This window comes from Balaenoptera borealis, assembly GCF_965194805.1.
Source record: "Balaenoptera borealis genome assembly, chromosome: 10".
NCBI lineage: Eukaryota > Metazoa > Chordata > Mammalia > Artiodactyla > Balaenopteridae > Balaenoptera > Balaenoptera borealis.
Window position 1 is genome coordinate 69,371,734 of NC_138874.1, and position 22,636 is coordinate 69,394,369.

At 47.0% G+C, this 22,636-nt stretch overlaps 1 protein-coding gene across 4 annotated transcripts in view; it reads left to right on the forward strand.

Moving 5' to 3' along the window:
* LDB3 (LIM domain binding 3) overlaps positions 1-21,604 on the forward strand; it is a 59,791-nt gene extending 38,187 nt beyond the window's left edge. For all 4 annotated transcript variants that reach the window (XM_082406749.1, XM_082406751.1, XM_082406750.1 and 1 more), the window contains 6 exons: positions 453-595; positions 5,970-6,384; positions 7,570-7,750; positions 8,366-8,486; positions 13,193-13,308; positions 18,809-21,604. In XM_082406749.1, the coding sequence (XP_082262875.1) occupies positions 453-595; positions 5,970-6,384; positions 7,570-7,750; positions 8,366-8,486; positions 13,193-13,308; positions 18,809-18,898 (1,066 nt within the window). In that variant the 3' untranslated portion in view covers positions 18,899-21,604. The remainder of the gene's footprint in view (positions 1-452; positions 596-5,969; positions 6,385-7,569; positions 7,751-8,365; positions 8,487-13,192; positions 13,309-18,808) is intronic.
* The last annotated feature ends 1,032 nt before the right edge of the window (positions 21,605-22,636 follow it).

The following is a 22,636-nucleotide window of genomic DNA, read 5'->3' on the forward strand; positions in this document are numbered from 1 at the left end:
GGTCGGGAGGTGGAGAGAGTAGGGTAGCTCTGAACATTTCCATCTCCCCTCTCTCCTTCCTCTGCCCCCTTCCCTGCCCCAGCCTCCCCCCCTACCATTCCACGGTCTCTACCCAGGGGTGGAAGTGTTTTCACTGCTCCTCCTATCTGGCTGGTGCCTCTCCTCCCTCTCTCCTAAGGCGGTGGCACCAGCAATGGGCTGTATTTTCTCAAGGTGTCTCTGCTGCTCTGACCAGACTCACCAAGACCCAGCACCCAAGGAGCAGCTTCCTCCCCCTGAGACCTCCATGGTCTTTCCTTCACAGCCTCTGGCAGCTCCCCAGGGACATCTTTGTCAGGTTTCCTCCTGAGAGGCTCCTTAAAGATCTGGGAGCCAGCCTGCTGTGGCTCCAGGCCCCAGGGCCCGGGTGGGGCTGTCCTTCTGGCTGTTAACTCTTCCCCCCTTGGTTCCAGGCCCCAGGCCTCTGCCTACAGTCCCGCTGTGGCCACCTCTCCAGCACCTGCCGCCCATACATACAGCGAGGCCCCAGCTGCCCCTGCACCCAAGCCCCGGGTTGTCACCACTGCCAGCATCCGGCCTTCTGTCTACCAGCCAGGTGAGAGGCAGAGTGGGAAGGGAGGCTGTCTAGGCTGGGCGTGGGCTCCAGGGGTCAGCTCCAAAGCCACATCCCCCTGAAGGATGGTGGTTATAAAGGCGCTGCTAATGAGGTTTCAGCCTTCCTTCCTCCAAGTGTGGGCCAGAATCCTATGGAAGCTGCCTCTGGCGCTGGGGAGACAGGTGGCCAGTGCCAGGCAGGGATGGAGCCTCCCAGCTCTCGGGAAGAGGACATTCCTGCCTGGGGATTTCCAGGCTCCAGGTAAGGAAGAGAGGGTTTAGAGGGGAGGGGCTTGTTCCTCCAGGAGTCTGGATCTGGCTCAAGGCAGAGGATAGGCAGCTGTAACAAAAATGCCACGGGCTTTGAACAGACCTACTGCATAACGTGATGCTGGGCAAACTGCTCACCTATCTGGTCTTTGGTTTCTTCAGCTGGGACAGGCTAATTAGAGGCATGGAGAGCACATGTGACAGGCGGGAGAGTGGCCCACACAGGGTCTCCCGGTGGCTGGCCTCACTGGCTGTCTGTTCCATCACTCTGGTCCCCATTCTCATCACTGCGGGGACGAGGGCTCAGCCTGTGTCTTCCCTTTTCCTAGGCAAAGTTGGGCCTCTCCCCAGAGCTCCAGGGCGGTTCTCGGGCTGGCTTAGACCCCTCCTTCCCCTGCATGCCCCTGCTCAGTGAACTTAAGGGAAGATAAGACAGGGACTGAGGCAGGAAGCACCTTGCTTGGGGGAGTTGACTTGATGTGCAGGGCAGAGGAGCCACAGTCAGCCCTCTGTTTTATAAAATATACTCTGACATTAGTGCTGAGTGTGTAGTCGTGGCTTTAGCATCAGACTCCGGTGCCAGGCTCCGCTTTGGTATCTAAGGCAAAGTACTTCATCTCCCAGGCCTGTATTTCCTCGTTTTAAAAATAGGCATATTATGTACACCTGGTGCTCTGGGGATGAAATGAAGCACCCAGCACAGTGCTTGGCACACAGGAGGTGCCCTTCTCTGTCTCTTCAGAGGCAAGAACACAAAGTTCTGAGGTTAAAAGTCCACAGTATTAGGAAGCAATTTGCAGCGGGCTACTGTGGTGAAAAATCTCGGATGGAGGTAGAGGAAGCAGCTGCTCTGTGGAGATGGGGGGCACAGGAGGGAGGGTGATAAGGAGTTTGGAGGAGCAGCGGCGGATGGAGGGGGCACAGGGAGAGTATTTCCGCCCGGGTGCGGGCTCCGCTCCCAGGCAGGTCCTTCTGGGCATCTTCCGGGGCGGGCCCCGGGTTTCGGCGCCCCCGCCCGGGCCGCCGGCTCTCCTCTGCAGGCCCGCCAGGGGGCGGCACGGCTCCGGGGGCGCACACCGCCGGGTCCCCGCTGGCGCCTGTCTCCTCCTCCTTCCGGCACTGGAGCCCGGGGCGGGGCGAGACTTGCAGGAGCCCCGGAGCTGCGGGCCTCCGCTGAGTTCCCAGGCCTTGCAGACGTTAACTCATTCCTGACCGGAGGGAAGGAGGCAGCTGGGCGGTACGCGCCTGTGCCGGCCTGCCTCTGCCCCCTCTCCTGAGGGTGGGGTCCCAGGGAGGCTGGCAGGTGGTCTTGGGAGAAACGAGGATCGTGGACCCGGGCCCCTCCCCTCCTCTCCTCCGCCGACCCCGGCCCCGGGGAGAGCGGGGAGCCCGCGTGCCGTCCGAGCTGCAGCTCCCCGCGAGGGCTCCTCCGGGTCCAGGGTGGCTTTCTCAGCCCAGATCTTATTGCCTGCGCCGAGGGTGGGCGGCCGCTCCCCGGAGCACCTGGGGCCCGGGAGAGGGCCGTGGGCAGAGGGTCCCCCACTCCCACCCCGACTCGCGGGAGTCGGGGGAGCCGGGCCCGACCTGGAGTGAGTCAGAAATCACCTTGTTTAATTACACATTCCCGAGCCAACGAGTGCGATAGGGGCCTTTTGAACTTGCCAATTAGAGATGAAATATCACCTTCTAATTTGGACGGACTTTATTCTGTCAAGCAGAAATAGCAACAGCCCAGGGCTCGCAGATGGGATGTCAAGTCTCTCTCCTGGCACGTCGGGGATGGTGGGGCCAGCCAGGCTGAAGGGCGCAGAGGGAAGGGAACTGGGAAGCAGCTGCTCCCCGCGCCCCCATCCTCACCGGGGACCTGATGGCTGAGGGAAGCTGCCGGCCTGTGCCTCGAAGAAGGGAAGGGCCCTAGCTCTGGGAGGGTGTAGTCTTGAGCAAGGAAGCAGCCCACCCGGGCCCAGATGCCGGGTGCCTCTGACCTGCTGAGAACTTCGTGTTGTGGGGATTTAGAAAAGGGGGGTGGATCATGGAGTCTGGAAGGCCTTCCGAGGAGGGAAGAGAATGGCTGCCAGGCAAAGGGAATAGGGTTAGTATTACTGGAGGGAAGCTGGAAGTGGGCAAGGGCCCGATTTGGAAAGGGTGTGCTAAAGCTTGTTTTGCTGCCTAGGGAGTGCTTAAGCAGGGAATCTGGAGTTGAGACCTGCTGCCTGAGTGCGAGTTTCAGCCCGGCGTTTCTTAAATTCTCCAAGCCTCAACTCCTCTTCTGTAAAATGGACTTGAAAATATTATCTGCCTCATTGGATTGCAGCGAGTATTACATGAAATAGTGCACATAAAGGCCCTGGCATGTGGAAGCAGTCAGTACTTGGTAACCGTTGTTCTGATTAGGACAGCACTGTCTAATAACAATACATTTTCTAGTAGCCACAGTTTTTAAAAAGTAAAAGGAAGCAGGTGAAATTAATTTTAATATATTTTATTTAACTCAGTATATTCAAAATATCATTTCAATGAACAAGCAATATAAGATTATTAGTGAGATATTTTACTTTCTTTTCTTGTACTACGTCTTTAAGAATTGGTGTGTATTTTATATTTATAGCGTGTTTCAATTTGGACTAGCCACATTTCAAGTGCTTAATGGCCACATAGGGCTATGTATTGGATAACACAGGATTAGGGCTTTCATTCTTAATCAGAGATCCCCCCCACTTTACAAAAAAAAAAAGGAAATAAGATCTTGCACAGAACCCCATTATTCAGAGAGGGCTGAAGCTGTTCTAGCATTTTGAGACCCTCTGTTCCAGGCACTTGGGAGCTATGCAAGCTTGTTAGGGAGGGAGACAACACCTCAAGTATGGGCTTCACAGGTTTACTAGTGCATGCAACATGTCACTCCAGTAGGTCCCCACCCTGTGAGGCAGGCAGGGATGTCATACCTACCACCACTGATGATTAGACTCAGTCCCAGGTTACTGACTTCAGGGGTGTCACATCTCCCACCGCCTACATCCCACAGTCTCCCTGGGGTGGGATCCCTCAGGTGACCATCAAGCTGTGAGATGAGCTGACAGTTCATCTGGACCATGAGACCCAGGAGTCACTCTCCTCACCATCTTCACTAACATTTAATGACACATACACAGTGCCAGGTACGAGGCTAAGCCTTTAGAGTTCTTATCTCCCAGCATCCTCATAACAACCCTGTGAGATACTGAGAATTATTATAGCCATTTTTAGACAAGGAAATTTGGGCCTAGACGTTAAGGAACTTGCCCAAGGACACACAGCCAGGATGTTGTAGAGCTGGGACCTGAACCCAGGGCTCTTGATGACTGTGCTACATGCCAGACCATGCAGCCTCCTCCAGGTTGATAGGTACTTCTCCATAACATGGTGCACCCAAATCTTCTGGAACTTGGACTCATGGTTTTTACAGAGGCAGCTTGGGGTGATAGAAAGAATGGTTTTGGAAATTCACTCTGCCACTTACTAGCTCTGTCTGAGCCTCAGTGACCTCAACGGTAAAAGGGATTAACCCAGATGACCTGTTATGTGCCTAGCCTACCCTCTTAGTAAGTGGGAAGATGATTTCCTTATGGAGAAAGTTTTACCTTTGGAAGCCAGCGTCACTCCCAGGATGGCTCTAGGGCAGGGCTGGAGAGGGTTTTACCCCTTCTGCTTTCAATAACACAGGCCTGGTCCCTATCCATTCCCAACACAGGGGTTTCCATGTCACCCACCTCTGAAGGGCCAATCACCTGGGAGTAGAAGGTATGGGGTTGGAGCAGCAGGCCACAGGCCACCTAAGGTAATCTAGGGGAACCAGGTGGGGAGAAACCAGGAACTTTAGCCCTGAGAATGTCCTTCCTTTCCAGGCTGGAGCCTGATGGGGGCTGCCTCAGCATCTATCAGCACAGTCCATTCACCAGGCCAGACTCAGGAATGGGGAGGGAGGCTGCCCCAACACACTTCCTGGGGTAGGGGGAATGAGACCTCTTTCCAGAGGAACAGACTGTAAGCTGAGGTGAGGCTTCTGGAACCTCCCTCCCTAGGAGGGGAAGCTGGTGAGACCATGTGTGCCGGACACAGCTGGGTCTGCCCCGGCTGGCTTTGCAATGGGAGGCAGCCAAACTTAGAAACCTGGGTTTTGAGGGCCCAGGCCTCAGAGGGCTTTGGGTGAGCAGCTGCTATGCTCCTTTGTGTTGCCGCCCTAAAAGAGTTTTCAGCTCTCAGTGGGCTGGAGGAGGGGGTTCTAGAAGCGGGGCAGTGCATTCTCATCCTGCACTCTGGCTTCCTTGGTAACCTCCACGCAGTTACTCAGACATACTCTCAGTTTCCACCAAAGTGATGAGGGGGAGCATGTGTCCCCCAGAGGCAGCCACAGGCTGAGGGAGCAGCTACACCTAGGCTCTGTCACCCCAGCATCTCTGCCCAGCTTCCCTCCGAATGCTGCCTTCAAGACCCACCACCCAAATCAAACCAAAATGGAAGTTCCCCCCAGTACAAATCAAGCCAAGCTGTTTTTCAAGAAAACGATTGTAGCTAAACCTGAAACCTGAACCTGAAAACCTAACTGTCCCGTCATCTGCTTTGTCCCAAAGGCTGGACTAGGTCCAGGTTCAGCAAACGCTTGTGATTGAGGCATTTCAGATGTCAAATCACTGGTCAGAGTGCAAACAAAGGCATCTTCCAGTTAAGGCCAAGCTGACCCACTCCCACCCTCTTCCTGGCCCAGGGGATCCAGATATGAGCCTGGCCGGCCACCCCTGCCCCCGTCCCTGTCTCCTGCAGGCCTCTGGCAGCCAAGGCCTGGCAGAGCCGCACCCCGCACAGCTGCAGATATTTATAGCCCTGTCCCTTCCCAGCCCTGTCCAAGCTCCCGAGGGCTCTGCTCTGAGGGCTCTTTATCTCCCTTGGCTCTCTGCTGCAACTTCAAATCGAGGCCATCAAGAAGTTCAGGGACGCGTCTCCTGTAAAAACTGGAATTGTGCTGCTCTAATATTAAAGTTGTCTTTTCCAATTCTCTGGCTGGGGGCGGGGGAAGCTGGGAGAATGAATTCCTGACACATTTTTCTTTGGGTATTTTTGGCTTGCAGTGCCTGCATCTACCTACAGCCCATCCCCAGGGGCCAATTACAGTCCAACCCCCTACACCCCCTCCCCTGCCCCCGCCTACACCCCTTCCCCTGCCCCCGCCTACTCCCCCTCCCCAGCACCAGCCTATACCCCCTCGCCAGCCCCAAGCTATAATCCTGCACCCTACAGCGGGGGCCCTGCGGAGTCTGCCAGCCGTCCCCCATGGGTGACAGATGACAGCTTCTCTCAGAAGTTTGCCCCTGGCAAGAGCACCACCACTGTCAGCAAGCAAGGCCTGCCCCGAGGGGCCCCTGCGTACAACCCGCCACCGGCTCCCCAGGTGTCCCCCCTTGCCAGGGGTACTGTCCAGAGGGCCGAGCGCTTCCCAGCCAGCAGCCGGACTCCGCTCTGTGGCCACTGCAACAACATCATCCGGTAAGGGCCAGCTGTGCCCCTGTGCTGGGGTGCTGGGACGAGAGGGGGACGGGAGGGCAGGTGTAGGGAGAAGACTGCATGCAGGACAGCCTCAGGTCCCTCTGGCTTGCCATCTGGTCTGACCCTCTCTGAGCTTTAGCTTCCATACCTGTGTGATACCCACTTCCCTGGGGAGTTGGGAGGATTCCACGAGGTGAGTGGGTGAAGCTCCCAGCATGGTGCCTGTGCCAGCACCACCCCCGTGGGCTAAGGCTGGGTTCTGGGAATTGCAGGTCTGGATGGTAGATTTATTGGCCCTGTTGCAAGCTGGCTGACAGTGCTAGTTTTGACCCAGCTTTCCTTCCTTTCGAGGTGCTCCTGGGTCTGTCCACAGACAAGCCCGTGCTGCTCAGGGCTTTGGTGGGCATCTGCCACACTAAAGGAAAACAAGTCATTTCATGCTTAGAGGCCAAGGATCATGGGTGGTACTTGTTTGAATATAATATGTTTATAGTATGTGCATATGTGTGTGGGGGGTGAGCTTGTGTATATGAAAAATACACTTTTATTTTAAAATAAAGTATCATTAGAAAAAATATACTCATTAGAGAAGAATTAGAAAATTCAGAAAAGTAAAAATTAAAACATAAAGCGTTTCTTCAGGCCCACTGTCTGACTACTAATCTGGAGCCAGGTTTGTGTCCTGGGTCTACCATACTAGCCCTATAGCCTTGAACAACTTACTTAACATCCCTGTACCTCAGTTTCCTTATCTGAAAATGGGTATCATAATAGTACCTGCTTCATAGGATTGTTGTGAGAATTAAACACGTTAATAAATGCAAATTTCTTCTTGAATGGTACCTGGCACAGAGTAAGCACTTAATAAATGCTAGCCATTAGCACCATCATCATTGCTCTTCTTACTACAATTATCAGTAGTCAACCTAATGGATACTCCATAATATACCTACCCAGTCCCCTGCTAGTGGATGTTCGAGTTGCTTCCCCATCTCTGTTTGTTGCAAGTGATGAAACAACATCTTTTTGCATGGAGCTTTATCTGAATTTCCTGTTATTTCATTAGAACAGTCACAGAAGTCAGCGTTATAGGATCAAAGTGTGAATATTGTTGAGCGTTTTGAAATATCTGGTCTTAAGCTTTGGGGGCTGCCTTAGAGGAGGTACTATTCTCTGCTTCCCCAGGGGCCCCTTTCTGGTAGCCATGGGCCGCTCCTGGCACCCAGAAGAGTTCAACTGTGCCTACTGCAAGACCTCCCTGGCAGATGTGTGCTTTGTGGAGGAGCAGAACAACGTTTACTGTGAGCGGTGTTATGAGCAGTTCTTTGCTCCAGTCTGTGCCAAGTGCAACACCAAAATCATGGGGGTAAGTGGGCCGCATTCCTCTCCTCTGACCCTTGTCTCTTTTCCAACCAATCTTTCCTCCTCCGCAAGGTTGTGGGGTCCTATTTGGAAGCTAAGAAGTTGCTGTGCTAACAGAGCAAGAGCAACTCCATTTCTATCCTAGAAGGGAGTTGGTTTGCCACCAGTGAACTAGGGAGTAAATGAACTTGAAGCGAGAGATCCGTGGGCCACATCCCTGGCCACACAGCTTGAAGTGGTGGCAGAGCTTCTGCAAAGCAAGTTACTGCTTCATAGCCTGACCTCACCGTGCACCTGCATGTGGCTTTGACCCTCTATGCCCCTTTGGTAAAATGGCGGTAACACGTAGTACTTCCCTCCCAGGTTGGGTGGGAGGGTGAAGCATCACAGCTTATGGAAGCGCACACAGAACCTGGCACCCAGCAAGTGCTGCATGAGCAGGAGCCTCTCCTCTGCCGCCCCTAGCCTTCCTCGGTGTGTCCGAGGCCCGCTTCCTGGGCTCTCCTGCCCTGCTCCCTGATGGGATGCTCCGGCAGTGACCGGGGCTGGTGTGGAAGTTAAGCCTGCCTTCTTCTCCCTCCTGGACCTTTCTGTCCTGAGCTGAGGCTCTTTTCCCCAGGAAGTGATGCATGCCTTGAGACAGACGTGGCACACCACCTGCTTTGTCTGTGCAGCCTGCAAGAAGCCCTTCGGGAACAGCCTCTTCCACATGGAAGATGGGGAGCCCTACTGTGAGAAAGGTAGGACCTCTGTGCTGTGGGGAGGCCCCACAGTCTGGGAGAAAGGGGTAGGAGTTCCCTTTCACACACATTCAATCTGTGCTGTTTTCCCTGCACCAAATATGTGGACCACAAGTCGGCATCTTGTGACCGCTTGGGAAACCTTTCAGATGATTTTGATTTGAAGACCACAAGGTCTAGTCTGAAAAAGCTTTGGCTCTGGCCTTTGTCCTAGGTTCTGTTCCAGGCTCTGTTTCAGGCTGGCTTTGTAACCCTGATTGACTTACTAAACTTCTCTGAGCCTCACTCTCCCCATCTGTAAAAGGGGGAGATCAACATCTGCCTCCCAGAGTTGTGGTGAGGATTAAACCAAAGAAACTTCGGAACTCGTCAAGTACATGCAGGTCCCCTCCCAGCTCCTGTGATGTTTACCAGACTTTGATGTTCCTTCAGAGTCCAGCCAACTCCCTGTCTGAATTCGGAGTTTCTCTGTTCTCCCCATACACTATGTGTTATCTTATAACTTGGAGTCAATTATGGTAAATTCTGAAGACAAAGCCATCTGTTAGAGTTGGGCATCCTGGCTAACTAGCCATTCAGTCACTCACACATTCACATGCTCGTTTATTCATAGCCTGCCTCTTTCAGATAAGGATTTGAGGCAGGTTCCAACAAAGGTAACAAAAACATGAAAGTTAAGACAATAGAACTAGCAAATCAGCACCAAGTAGAAGAGGGAAAAGGAAACATGCTGATTATGAAGAATAACAGAGCTGCACTGACTGGGTAGCAAATGTGAGAGCAAAAAGAGAAACACAGTAAGTTAGTTTACTTTAAAACCAGAAAGGAGAAAACATTCCAGTTCTTCGAGGGGAAAAGGAAAACATAAAACTTTTTTTCCCCTGACAATAAATTATAAAAGAAACTTCTTGGGTTCTGAGGTACTGGTGAATTCTCTTTCCAGCTCTGAGGCTCACTGAATGACTTTAAGTAAGTCACTCAGTCATTCTGGCCTCAGAGTCCATATCGGTAAAAGGGAGAAGATAACACCTGTCTTTTCCCTTCTTAGGAGGAAATGGTGATGATTGGTAATTAATAAAAGTGCTGTGGTACCAATACAAATTGCTATTATTAGTCACCTAAAAGCATTATAACTTTCATAATGTGCGATAAGCCACAATTTATGCGTGAGGCTTGTGAAAGAATGATAGATTAACACTATTACCAGTGCTCCTCTCCCTAGCAACCCCCCCCACCAAAAGATTCTCAAAAATGATGTTCTGATTAAGAAGACCCAGGAAAGGGATGATCTACTGTTAAGAAAAGACAGCAAGGAAGCAGGTTTAGCCTCAGCCTTAGGCACACTGAGAGACCCTGACTGAAGGCCTGCAGGGGCCACTTCCAGGCTGTGTGACCATGGACAAGATGCTTGCCCTTTCTGAGTCTCTCCTTCTTCACTTAACTCTCAGAGGCTGTTGTGAGGATTAACTGAGATAATGGGTGCACAGCTCTGTAATGGCTCTGGGAGACCCACAGCTCTCCAAGGAGCACAGTTTGAAACCACTTCCTTAGGCAATGGGAGTCACTGTGATGTTTTAAGTAAAGAAATAACACAATTTAATTTTTACTTTAGAAAGAGCATTAGAAATTTAATATGCTTGTTGAATGTGATAAAGGGTGATATTCTTATAAACAAAGTAAAGAAAGGAGAGCTAGATGAGCCAATAGTGAGGTAAAGTCAAGCCTGTTGGTTAACCTGCCCTAGAGATAAAATATCAGAGTCAGCCTGTCCCCGTACCATGGGACACTGTGTTTGGTTCTGACCTTGTCATTTTTTTTTAATTATCGTGGGGGAAAAAATACACATATAAAATTTACCATCCTAACCGTTTTTTTTTTTTTTTTTGGCTTTTCACTTTTTATTTTATATTGGAGTATCGCCGATTAACAATGTTGTGATAGTTTCAGGTGCACAGCAAAGGGACTCAGCCATACATATACATGTATCCATCCTAACCATTTTTAAGTGTACAGTACAGTAATGTTAAGTATATTCACACTGTTGATTGATCTGAAACAGATCTCCAGAATTTTTTCATCTTGCCAATATGAAGCTCTATACCAATTAAACAACTCCCCTTTTCCCCTCTCCCTCCAGTCCCAAAGAAAATTATAAAGACCTAATAGGAGAAATAAAGGAAGGAATACATAAATGAGAAACTAGATTATTTTCCTGGAAAGGCCCATGCACTAACTTTATTTAATACCAATTATATTCCCCTTTTGTAGAATAAATGAGGAAAATACCAGCTTTTTAAAAAAATGTATTAGGGGACTTCCCTGGCAGTCCAGTGGTTAAGACTCTGCGCTTCCAATGCAGGGGGCGTGGCTTCAATCCCTGGTTGGGGAACTAAGATCCCACAGGCCGTGGGGTGCGGCCAATAAATAAATTAATTTAATTAATTTTTTAAAATGTACTAGGGTCACACCTGTGATACCAAATTCTGAAACAAAGTGGCAATTTTCCAGATAGTACAAAATCAAGTCTAAAACAAAAAAATTAATCAGTAGGCAGGACTAGACATTCCAGAAATAAATTTGAGCCATTGAAAGAGCTTAATCTGTGAAAAAACATAGGCTGCACAACAGGAGAAGGAATCACTATTTAACAAGATTTTTTGAAACATATCTTTGTTTGTTCACTCATCATTTATCCATCAAATGTGTGCCAGTTCCTGTGAAGGGTGCTAAGCATAGAGCAGAGGACTTTGCCCTGAAAAACCTCAAGCAGACCCATCAATGTCTGATATGCTGGCACATAAATGGACAGTTAAGAGATAATGAATAGATAGATGGATGAATGAATGAATGGGGAGGGAGAGAAGCCCAGGAAAAGCCCTCAGGAATGCTGTCTCATCTCTCTTGGGTGGGATGGGGATGCGGTCTTCCCAGAAGGACGGCAGCCCAAAGGATTGCAGAGATTCAGGTAGACGAAGTGGGAAGGGTTTTCCAAGCCCAGGACCCAGTTCATACAGTGGCATGAAGATGGAGGAGAGAATCCAGGGCATCTGGAGACCAACTGGGCAGAATGAGAGAGAATTCAGAAGTGGGGTGCAGGGCTTGCCCTCGGGTGGAGATGGGTTAGCCTATAGCCCTGCTTCTCACCCCACACTAGTAAGTTCCTACAGAGCACAGAGTGAACCATAAACCTGCCATAATTCTCTAAAGGAAGCAGAATGATGTTTTCCTAGCTCTGGTGAGGCAATAGAGTTTTGCCCACTGAAGAAATGAAGTATTTTGTCAGAAACAAGATTGATGGACTGTGATGTATATAAGAGCATTTGCACGACAAACTATAATTAAACCCCAAAGGGGACACCATACATTGGAAAAAATATGCAAGAGATATATAACTTATCTAAAAAGCTCCATGGCAAATAGATAACTGAATAACAGCCCCATGAGTTAGGTAGTATAGTTATTCCCATTATATAGATGAGAAAGTTGAGGCACTGAGAAGTTAGGTGACTTGTCCCAGATTTTAACAATTCCTGGATAGAGATGGGATTTGAGCCCAGGTCTTTCTTTCTTCAGAACCTAAGTTCATAGCCCCCACTGCACGTTGACTCTCAGCAGGTGGTCTGAGACAGTGACTAGGCATACTGTCCACAAGGAGATCTGAGCAGAAAACCTCTGTAAGAAAAAGCCAACTGTGGCAGAGCTGTGGAGAGACAAGTACACTTCTAGGGTAATGAAGGCTTTGTAAAAGGCATCAAGATTCTTCTAGAAGAATCTGGGAAAGTTCTACAGTGAGTGCAATGGGAGTGCTGCCCACTACCAGGCCCGGACAACTGGGGCTGAGGAGCACAGGCCTGGCCCGCTATCTCACCTGTGTGGCTCTGGGTAGGCCCTTCACCTCTTCCAGCCTCATCCGCAAAACAAAACAAAAACAATTTCACCAAGATTAAGTTTATTCATTAATTTATTGATTCAGTGATTCATCCATTCACTCATTCATTTGACATATGTGTTGGGTACTGACTTGTGTGCCAGGCACTGTGCTGGGAGTACAAAGAAAACTAATACATAGACCTTGACATTGAGATACTAGCAAATAATACAATCTCTGTGAGGAAGCTTGGTAAACTGTAAAGCATTATGTAAATAGTATTTGGTATTATTATCTCTTTGGCTGGGGGAGGGGAACATGTCCCAACAAAGTAGCTCAGGTATTGTTTCTAGTAGTGATAATTTATTATCAACACAGATGCCCAATGACAGAAGAATGACCAAGCCAAGAACATGCTATAACTCTAAAAAATGTTAAAGGCTCTCACTCTTCCAAAATAAGCAGAGCTGCTGGGAAATAGGGTTTTTTTTTTCTTTTTTGGGATTGGTCTGTTTGGACCATAAGAGGTGACAGAGAAGAGGAGAAAATCACCCTGCAGAAAGTTAATGACAGTTCCAGAAAGTGTTTGCAGATCAAACCAGCACAGGGTGGTGACTAAGCCTGAATCTGCACCACACCAGTGCAAATTATTGGAAAAGGAAAAAACCAATCATGTAACTGAGTATTCTGTCTGCAAGATGACAAGTAACCAATTAGGTTTCATCCACTGCCCCCAGCCCAGTGATTTGGGGGGTTGTTCTGGCATTGGGTCGATGTGGCTGGGACACTCCTCCCAGCCTGCCTGGAGGCCTGTTCCTTACTCTGCCTTTCATTTCAGACTACATCAATCTGTTCAGCACCAAGTGTCACGGCTGTGACTTCCCCGTGGAGGCCGGTGACAAGTTTATCGAAGCCCTGGGGCATACCTGGCACGACACCTGCTTCATTTGCGCAGTATGTTATTTGCTTGGGGTTCTGACTTTCTGAAAAGAGGCAGGAGGGACAAAGTGGGGCCAGATGACCAACCCTTTACATCCCTTTCAACTCTGGCATTCTAATATTCTGTCATTTTTAAAAGCCGGCAAATACCATGATGCCTTGATATGTCACAGCTGAGCAAAGTTTTATTACTAATAATGATTTATTAACCCATATGGCTTTGTTACTCTCCACTTCATTAAGGACAGAAGAGTGTCTTAGGATCTGGCAAACTAGCAGCTTTCCTCAGCAGCAATGCTCTCAATAGGTGGGAGGAGTGAATGATGTTGGGATTTAATAGGGGCAGGTGGCTTCCCATGGTTATAGGTCGTTTAAGATATGATGATGTGATTCAGGGTTTTCCCCCAAATTTTCACCACGAACGCTAGATTGGAGCTTATTGACTAATCCTATGAAAAGCTGAGATAAGTTTTCTTTTGACTGAACCTTTAGAAAGCAGGACTGAGTATCATTTCATTTTCCTAAATGGTCCTGTTCTCGATATATAGTTGCCGGGAGATAAGCCCTAGATTAAATATTAACCATATGCAGTTTATTTCTGCTGAACCGCCAGGTCATTTTTACCGTGAGATTGACGTTCTCCTTCCAAGGGCTTTGGGTTGGGGAAGGGACAGGGCAATGAGCCTGCCGACATTTAGAGTCTGCATTAGAGTTAGAAAATAGTCGTCTCTGATAAAGCCCCGTAATGTGAGTCTATAATTGACTAAACTTTATTTGGGAAAATCAATGTACTACTACTGCTATTTTTTTTTTTTTACCAAAGCTGCTCAAGGTAAATTTTGGGAATGTGTGAAAGGTCTACATAGTTTAAACTTGAACAATTATTATAGACTTATGACATAGGACAACCCTAGTCATAAAGTTTACTGCAATTCACTTCAGCTTTTATACTTCATTTCTATATCCCCTCCCATCTGTGGGGTGCATTGTATTCACTCCGTATATTAGTTTGCTAGGGCTGCCGTAACAAAGTACCACAAATGAATAGCTTAAACAACAGAAGCTTACTCTCTCACAGTTCTGGGGGCTAGAAGTCCAAATTCAAGGTGTCAGCAGGGACCTGCTCTCTCTCCTAGCTGCTGGTGGTTGCCAGCCATGCTTGGTGTTTCTTGAATTGTAGCTGCATAACTGCAATCTCTGCCTCCATTGTCACAAGGCTGCCTTCCCTCTGTGTGTCTGTGTCTTCACATGACAGTCTCCTCTGTGCAGGTATCTGTCTCTGTGTCTCTTCCCTTCTTATAAGGACACTAGTCATATTGGATCAAGGGCCCACCGTACTCCATATGACGTCATCTTAACCTCAGTCTTAATTAAGTCTGCAAAGACCCTATTTCCAAATAAGGTCACTGCTATGTCCCTGTACTGGATAGGCTGGAGGTACTCGGGGTTGGGACTTTAACATGTGAATTTAGGGCGGCACAGTTCAATCCATAACACTTTTTCCAGCCCTTTGAACAGATTCTCTAATTGCCTTTTAGGGTCCTTTAACTATATCAGGACCTCCCCTCCAAAAAGGGACAACAATATAAATATACCGGCTTTGGGGCTGTCCCCTGAAGAGCCACAGCTCAGCGAGGCACCGTACAGGGCTTTCTGACCCTTACCTTCAAGCCATGGCTTGTCTGATCCTAAGATGCTGCCTACAAATCTGGTTACCCAACTTCTAGAAAGATCTAAGAGAGTTGGAGGAGGTCCAGGGAAGACAGAGGCGTAGAAGGCCTGTTCTCCAAAGGCAGGCTGATGAGAGTTCTGTGTCACATGGAGAGGGAATCACACAAAGGTGAGCATGGGTCTGCTCCCTCAAGCTTGCCATGTTTGGCTGAGTCATGATGGCACAAGTCCTAGAGAGAGACAAGAAGAAGCGGTAAAGCCTGGGGTTGTTCAGGCTGAGATTACAGATAAGTTCCAGTCAGGTGTGAAAGACCCACAGCACTGCCCAGAGGGTCTGCCCAAAGAGACCAGTCAGATCCTGTCCTCCGGAGAATCAGCACAGAGAATTGTTACGCCTTCCCCCAAACTAGCCCTGCGTAGCAGTCACTGCCCCATGAAGCTATATCAAAGTGGAACATGGTTTAATTTTTGGAAAGCAACATTTTGATTGGAAAACTTTCAGGGTTTTTTTTTCCTTTGGTCCTTTTTCCATCACTTTGTATTTCCAAATCACTTTTAATGAGCATGTATTTTCCTGTAACTTAAAAAAAAAAAAACGAGTAAGAAAGGAAGATCAGGACTAGCTCTTCCAGCTGACATGCTGTTTTCCCATCAGTTAGATCTCAGGGGAGCACATACTTCAGACTAATTCAGTTGAGTTTTGGGAATACAAAAGTGTCCCAGAACAAGTCTCTACCTTCAAGGAATTTAGAATCTTGAAAGGAAAACAAAGCTGACATATATGAACAATTAATGAACAGAACAAGACAACATCTCTAAAGCCCCAAGCATATAAAATGAAGGCTGAGAAGGACAGTGTGGGTCAGGGTGAGGGTTTACCTCCTGTCTGGCTTTGGCACTTGAGTTCTAATGGAAAGGATGTGAGTCCTACCTTAGTTGGGGAAAGATGTCTTACTGGCCCTTCTTCTCCCTTAAGTCTAGTTGGTATCTAGTTGGTGTGGGTACCAGGAAGGGATGTGCTGTGGTGTAACTTTTGTGGGCAGTCGAGGGGCCTCTGCAGCTGGCCTGTTTCATCGCCTTCCACTCTGTCGTCAGCACTCTATGGCCACCGCTCCTTCCCAGCCAGGCCCTGCTGCCACTTGACCACAGAGCCTGGGGGTTGGACCATCCCTGCTGTGCCGCTGTGCTGGGTAGGTTGGAGGCCTCCTCCACCGTGGAGCCCCCTTGCATCCCACCTGCAGGCTCCTGGCCCAAGGCACTGAGTACGACCTCTCTATGACAGTTCTTGCCCTCAGTCTCATCTTATCAGTGAGCCACCTCTGAGGCTCTGGCCTTTCCTCACTCCTTGGTCTTCAGTCTCCCAACACCCTCTCCAGCCTGACTCGTCCAGAGTTTTCACAAGCAACCAGCACTGTCTCAGACCAGGCAGGGTCTCCTGGCCAGAGCCCCGGATGTTGACCAGCAGCTCCTTGCCAACTCATTCCAGAGCTGCCTTTCTATCTCTCCCAAAACCCATCCTCACCAGTTGGATCTTGGGTGCCACCATCTTAGACTTGTCTCCAAGTTGTCACCACAGCTTGAGGCCACCACAGGAGCCTGGTTACACTCAACATCACTGCATCTACCTGGGATGTTTTGAGACACTTTCTCAGGTCATTGGCTTCCAGAGCCCATTGGCAGCCCTGTGTGATCTCAGGTATAACATCCTCAACTGGGCCATCAGTACCTCACACTTGTGACAACCATGATGCCACTTTTCTTTCCAGCTTTCTTGGAGCGGACACATGCTCAGTGACCCAAGCTCATCTTGGAAGGGTGATTTCTGTATCCTCATGCCTACCTGTACCTGGGAATTCCACCTGCACTTCTTCTCATGTCAATGTCCTGGATGTGGTCCCCAATTCTGCTCCCCATTAGGGATCATCAGTGCCCTCTCTGAGGCTAGGGCCTGTCCCAGCCTATGTGACTTCCCAGCTGACTGGCAATTGGCAGATTGCCCACCCAGGACCAGACCTCATACTGGTAGTCCAGCAAGCTTAGTGAACTACCTCTATACAAGTCTGTAAACCCAGAACAATTTCAAATAAACATAGCCCCTCTCTGCTATGAGGTGTGGGGAGAATGAGCTTAGAACTGGAGTCTCACAGACCTGAATATGGATGCCCAGGTTCTACAACTTACTAGGTCTGTGACTTGAGCAAGACACTTGGGCTCTTTGAGCCTCAGCTTTCAATTGTGAAATGGGGAACAGTCATACCTATCCCATAAAGTTTTTGTGGGAATTAAATGAGACCATGTAGGGACCTCCCTGGCGGTGCAGTGGTTAATAATCCACCTGCCAATGCAAGGGACACGGGTTCGATCCCTGGTCTGGGAAGATCCCACATGCTGTGGCGTGACTGGACCAGTGTGCCACAACTACTGAACCTGTGCTATAGAACCCGCTTGCCACAACTGCTGAGCCCGCATGCTACAACTACAGAAGCTTGTGCACCTAGAGCCCGTGCTCTGCAACAAAAAGAAGCCACTGCAATGAGAAGCCCGTGCACCACAACGAAGAGTAGCCCCTGCTCACTGCAACTGGAGAAAGCCCGCATGCGGCAACGAAGACCCAACACAGTCAAAAATAAAATAAAATAAGATTTAAAAAAAAAATGAGACCATGTATACAGAGTGTCTGGCATCGTACTTGACCCGCAGTAGTCTCAACAAATATTACTGATCTCCCTTCTTTTTGTTTAATCAGCATCTTCAAACTGCACTCATATGTTGTCATCATGGGGATATATAATTTTGCCTCTTTTTTTTTCACTCAGTATTTTCCTGCATACACTTTGCCATATTTTTTTTTTGATTGATTGATTGATTGATTGATTGATTGATTTTGGCCTCGGCATGAGGGATCTTAGTTCCCTGACCAGGGATCGAACCTGTGCCCCCTGCAGTGGAGGCATGGAGTCTTAACCACTGGACCGCCAGGGAAGTCCCTGCCATATTTGATTTATTTTTTCGTGGTGGCCTGTCATTGGAAAAATACACCATAAAAATTAACTTAATCATCTCCCCATTGAGAGAAATATTAGTAGTTTTTCAGTTTGTAGTTGAGCATATGTTGCTTTCCTGTTCTGTGCAATAGTTGCTGCAAGATGAAATTCTCCAGAGTGGTGTTACTGGGGTACAGGGCAGACACATTTTCATGGCTTCTCTTCAGTGTTGCCACATCCCCTGCAGAAGGCTGGGCTGATTCATGTGTCCCTAGCAGTGACAAGTAGGCCTGATCCCCTTTTGGCATTGCTGACTTTTGACTGATTACTTTTTTTTTTTTCATTTTCTGGCTCCAGTCATATAAGGTTAAAGGTGACAAGCTATTGAGGCTTTTTGTTTTATTCATTTTGCTAGATTAACAGGTGTCTAGTGATATCTCATGGAGGTTTTAATTAATTTTTCCTTTAATTATTAGTGAGGATCATTTTTCTGACATTTTATATTTCCTTAGGTATTAATCAGTTCTGTGGATATTGACTTATGAATTTGTATTGGTTCCTTATAAATTTTGGATAGCATCAGTTGATCACCTTATTGTGTATATGTTCCGTATTCCATTAATTTAATTTAAGTTAACTTGAGTTTGTTCCATGTTCCTCTTTGGAAGTCTTGACTTTTAGATAGCTCAACGCATCTACACTGCTTTAGCTGTCAAGCACTTGTGGTAGGGAGAAGCAGGCTGTTGCCTTTTCTCCCGTCTGCCTGTGACAGCACTTTGTCTTAAAGGGGTGGCTGAAATCTTTTGTTTGTGTCCCCCTGCCTCATGGGCTGTCTCATGTCTATCTGTTCTCTGTCCCAGGTCTGCCACGTGAATCTGGAGGGGCAGCCATTCTACTCCAAGAAGGACAAACCCTTGTGCAAGAAGCATGCACACGCCATCAACGTGTAGGGAGCCCAGGGCATCTGCTGGCAACGAAGGATTCAAGGAGGCTGATGTTTCTTTTTGGGGGGAAAAGAGAGAAGACAGGAAGTGACTGAGCCCTTTTGAAGTATAATTTTAGTCCTTTCTTCTGCGCACAGATTGTGTATTTGCATAGTTCAGACTAGAAGCCAAATGAAGATTCCTGAACCAAGCTAGTAATTAATCCAAGACTGGAATTGTACTTCAAACATTGAGGACAGAATTCCAAGAACTCAAAAGTGAAAAAGAAAAAGTAACTTTCCCCACGCGATACACTTCCCTGAGGTCACCAGAGCAGGGACAGAGCTCAGGGCAGTTATGGAGAATCTGAAGCATTCTGCGGAGTTCTTTAGAGCTCCTCCAGCAAACAAAATGAAGTGCCAAACAGTCCTCGCTGCAGGGTATTTTTAGAGCCATAGCTGAGCGCTTGTTAGCTAAGACCGATTGGGCTTTCCTCACCAAAAAAGGAAGTGTTATTCCATTACTTGTGTCATGGAGCTACCTCTGCGCATCAGACTTCAGACCTTGCACAGGCTTGAACATTCTCAAGGAAGCCCAGACATCGGAGGGATGTCTTCTGGGAGCCTCTGGGCAATCGACAGGGCTTCAGGAAAGGGTCAGGCTCACACCACAGACAGCTGAAGAACGAAGGGCTCTTCAGCCACCCTCTTTCAGTCTGAAATATCCAATGTCCCCAGAAAGCTTAGCTTCTTTTTGAGTTGTGGTGGGAAGGTGGAATTGGGTTTTTCCAGTTTTGCTTTGCTGTTTGTGAGAGGAGATTTTAAAATGACTCTGGGCTGTGTTTGGCCTCTGTTTGGCTTTACGAGGTTCATTAGCATGAACGTCTAGTCTTGTGCATGTGTTTCATTCCCAATACTATGACTGCTCATGGCTGAAGTCTTCCTCAGCACCCCTTCCCCCAACAGGCTGAGTGACCTGTGGAAAAGAAGAGAGAGACAGTGTCTGAAACAGGATGGCAGAAGAGGCTGAGAACATGCCCAAACTCTGGGTGGGGAAGAGGAACCTTCCTTTCTGCCAACCTCAGTAAGAACGCACGAGCTGGCAGGACCTCCCACGTCAGAGCTGCTCCATCCTTCTTGTATCTTCCTTTAAATGCAGTACACTGATTATATACAATTGTGTTGACTGCTGGAAGGGAAAGATGGTATATGATATATACACGTTTGCCATTTTGGCCAATATTTTGAAAAAGTATGAGCTGAGTTGATCTAGCAATTATTTAAGCATTTATTGAAATAGACTTGAGTCTTCAAACTTCCTTAAAGTATTAGTGATAGTTTGAGTTAAGTAAGCATTTTAAAGCTGTTTGGTGATAAAGAGAGAAGCTTAGTTTTTGAGGTTGGAAGTGGTGTAGTCTCTTTCCCTTTTAGGAAACGCTGTTATTATGCTCATTGAACATGGCCATGAAGCAGGTGGTTTGAGTGGATGTTTCTCACTTGAGCACAATATTTAGGCTCTCTTCCAAATCACTGCTACTCTTTCCTCACTCCTGTTTTGGATTTTCTCTTTGCATGTTTGAAATGTTTTATGAGAATGCATTAGGATACTTCTTCTTCTGAGAACTGAGGCTTCCAGGGGACTGCCTTTTTACCTGAAGCAGAAGGAAGCAGCTAGATGTGTCTCTAACAAAAGACCCGAGGTTTTTTTTCCAAGGGTGAAGTCACCAACATCCCCCAGGGAGCACCAGGAGGGACATAAACATGCTCCTACCACAGGACCCTTCTTTACTTCTGGTGCAGGGAAAAAGTCATAAAGCACCCGGCAGAGTAAAATCTGCAGGGAGTGCCTGGAGATTTTTCAAGAGTTGCAAACAAGCATTCTGTTATTTTTGGAAAGTTCAAATACACAGGAACAAGGAGGTTGCTGACTGTACAGAAAGGCTCTAGGCAGGTTTTCTCTTAAAAAACAAAAAAAAACAAACAAAAAACCCCCACAACTTTTAAATTATCAGGGACTGGTCTCAAGGAAAGGGAAAAAATTTCCCTAGAGTTGTTTCCAAAAATATCGTTTAAAAGATTTTACACATACACACACACAAGTGTGCCCATTAAAACGTGTATGATCATTAAAAAGAAAAGTAAAATCTCAAAGGAGAACTTCATCATAGTCATTTATTGAGTCGGTTTTTCTGCATTTCAGAGCTAGTGTAGATTCTGAGGGACTCTTTTATTTACCAAAACACAAAATCAACAACAACAGCAACAAACATTTTAAAGGTAGCAGGAAAAGGAGGTAGTTCTGAATATGGTTCCCTCGATGTTTGTAAGTTTGGCGTAGCGTTGGGTTAAGGTTGTGTCTATTTCAAGTTAACATTGTGGATGTCCTACAACACCAAACACAATTTTTAATAGTTCATGGTGGGGAGTACACTTTGGATCTACAGTTCTTGTCTCCTCATTGTTGACATTTATTTAACATTTATAAACATTAACTTTTTGCAACTGAGTGACTTATGTCTGCAGTGTTTGTGTTAGGAATCTAGCTTTTATAATGCTAACTTTTCAACCCAAGTACTCTTGCTTTGGGATATTTTTAAAAATTTTTAACATTTCAGAAGTGGAATATAGTGTGTTAGAAGTGTGTGCAAAAATATTTTGCATGTTTTTTTTTTTTTTTTGGCCTGTGTGAATTCTTTTTAGCAAAATAAAACCCTAAAACGGATGTGCAAATACAGATTTTTCTGTGTAAAGTTTCTTCATGTGACAACCAAAAGTAGGTTATTTCTATATGGCCTCAAATAAAAGTTTGAGACAAAACAAAATGCCCTAAGGAGAAAAAAAAAAAAAAAAAATGCCCTAAGGAGAAGAAACATATAACTCACTTGCTCTTTTGGCTATGTGGCCCAACAGCAGTTTAATCATCTTGTTTAAACAGACAAGGATATGCAGGTAATACAAATGTTTTGCATACAAAATGAATTTACCAAGTAAATAATAACCTGAAGACCAGGCATGGCCTTTTCCTTTTGGAAAGATTGATTTATTTAGCTACTTTAGATTTATTTAGCTAGTTCAGATTTTTTTTTTTTTTCTGTTCTAAATGACTTCATTTCTAGAAAAGTTGCTATATTTTCTTCCATATCTTTTGTCTTGAAATAAGCTAGAGTAAAATCCTCTCACGGCATTTTTTAAAAATAATGAAGACTCCTCGGAGGGTACTATGTTTAACACAACCAATTCATTCTTTTTCAAGGTATTCTATTTCTAGGCATTACTTTAAAAGAAAGGGATATTTTTCATAATTTATTTGATTTTTAGTACCCAAATCAGATTTTCAAAGAGAAATAAAATCTTATTTTAGTATTTTGTAAAGCTATAGCAATTTTTCAAAGAGATGATGGAGAAAAAAAGGCTCATTGTCACAGAACTTAAAGTTGGAAGGAACCTAAGAGATCACCTGGGCATTTTCCAGATGTACAAACCGAACCGAGGCCCAAAAAGGGGAAGTGGCTTCCCGGCATATACACAACCAGCTAGGGAGGCAGCCAAGTGCCATGAAATAAGCATAGACATTGACATGATATGACCAGTGTCTTATCAAGGCTAGATCAAGGCTGATCTAATACCACCTGAGTGATATCAGAAGAGTCTCTCTAAGCCTGCATATCTACCTGAAAATGGAGGTAATAACACCTGCATTTTGTTTTTTGTTTTTTTTTTTAAGAAATTCACGTTCTTTTATTTATTTATTTATTTATTTATTTAT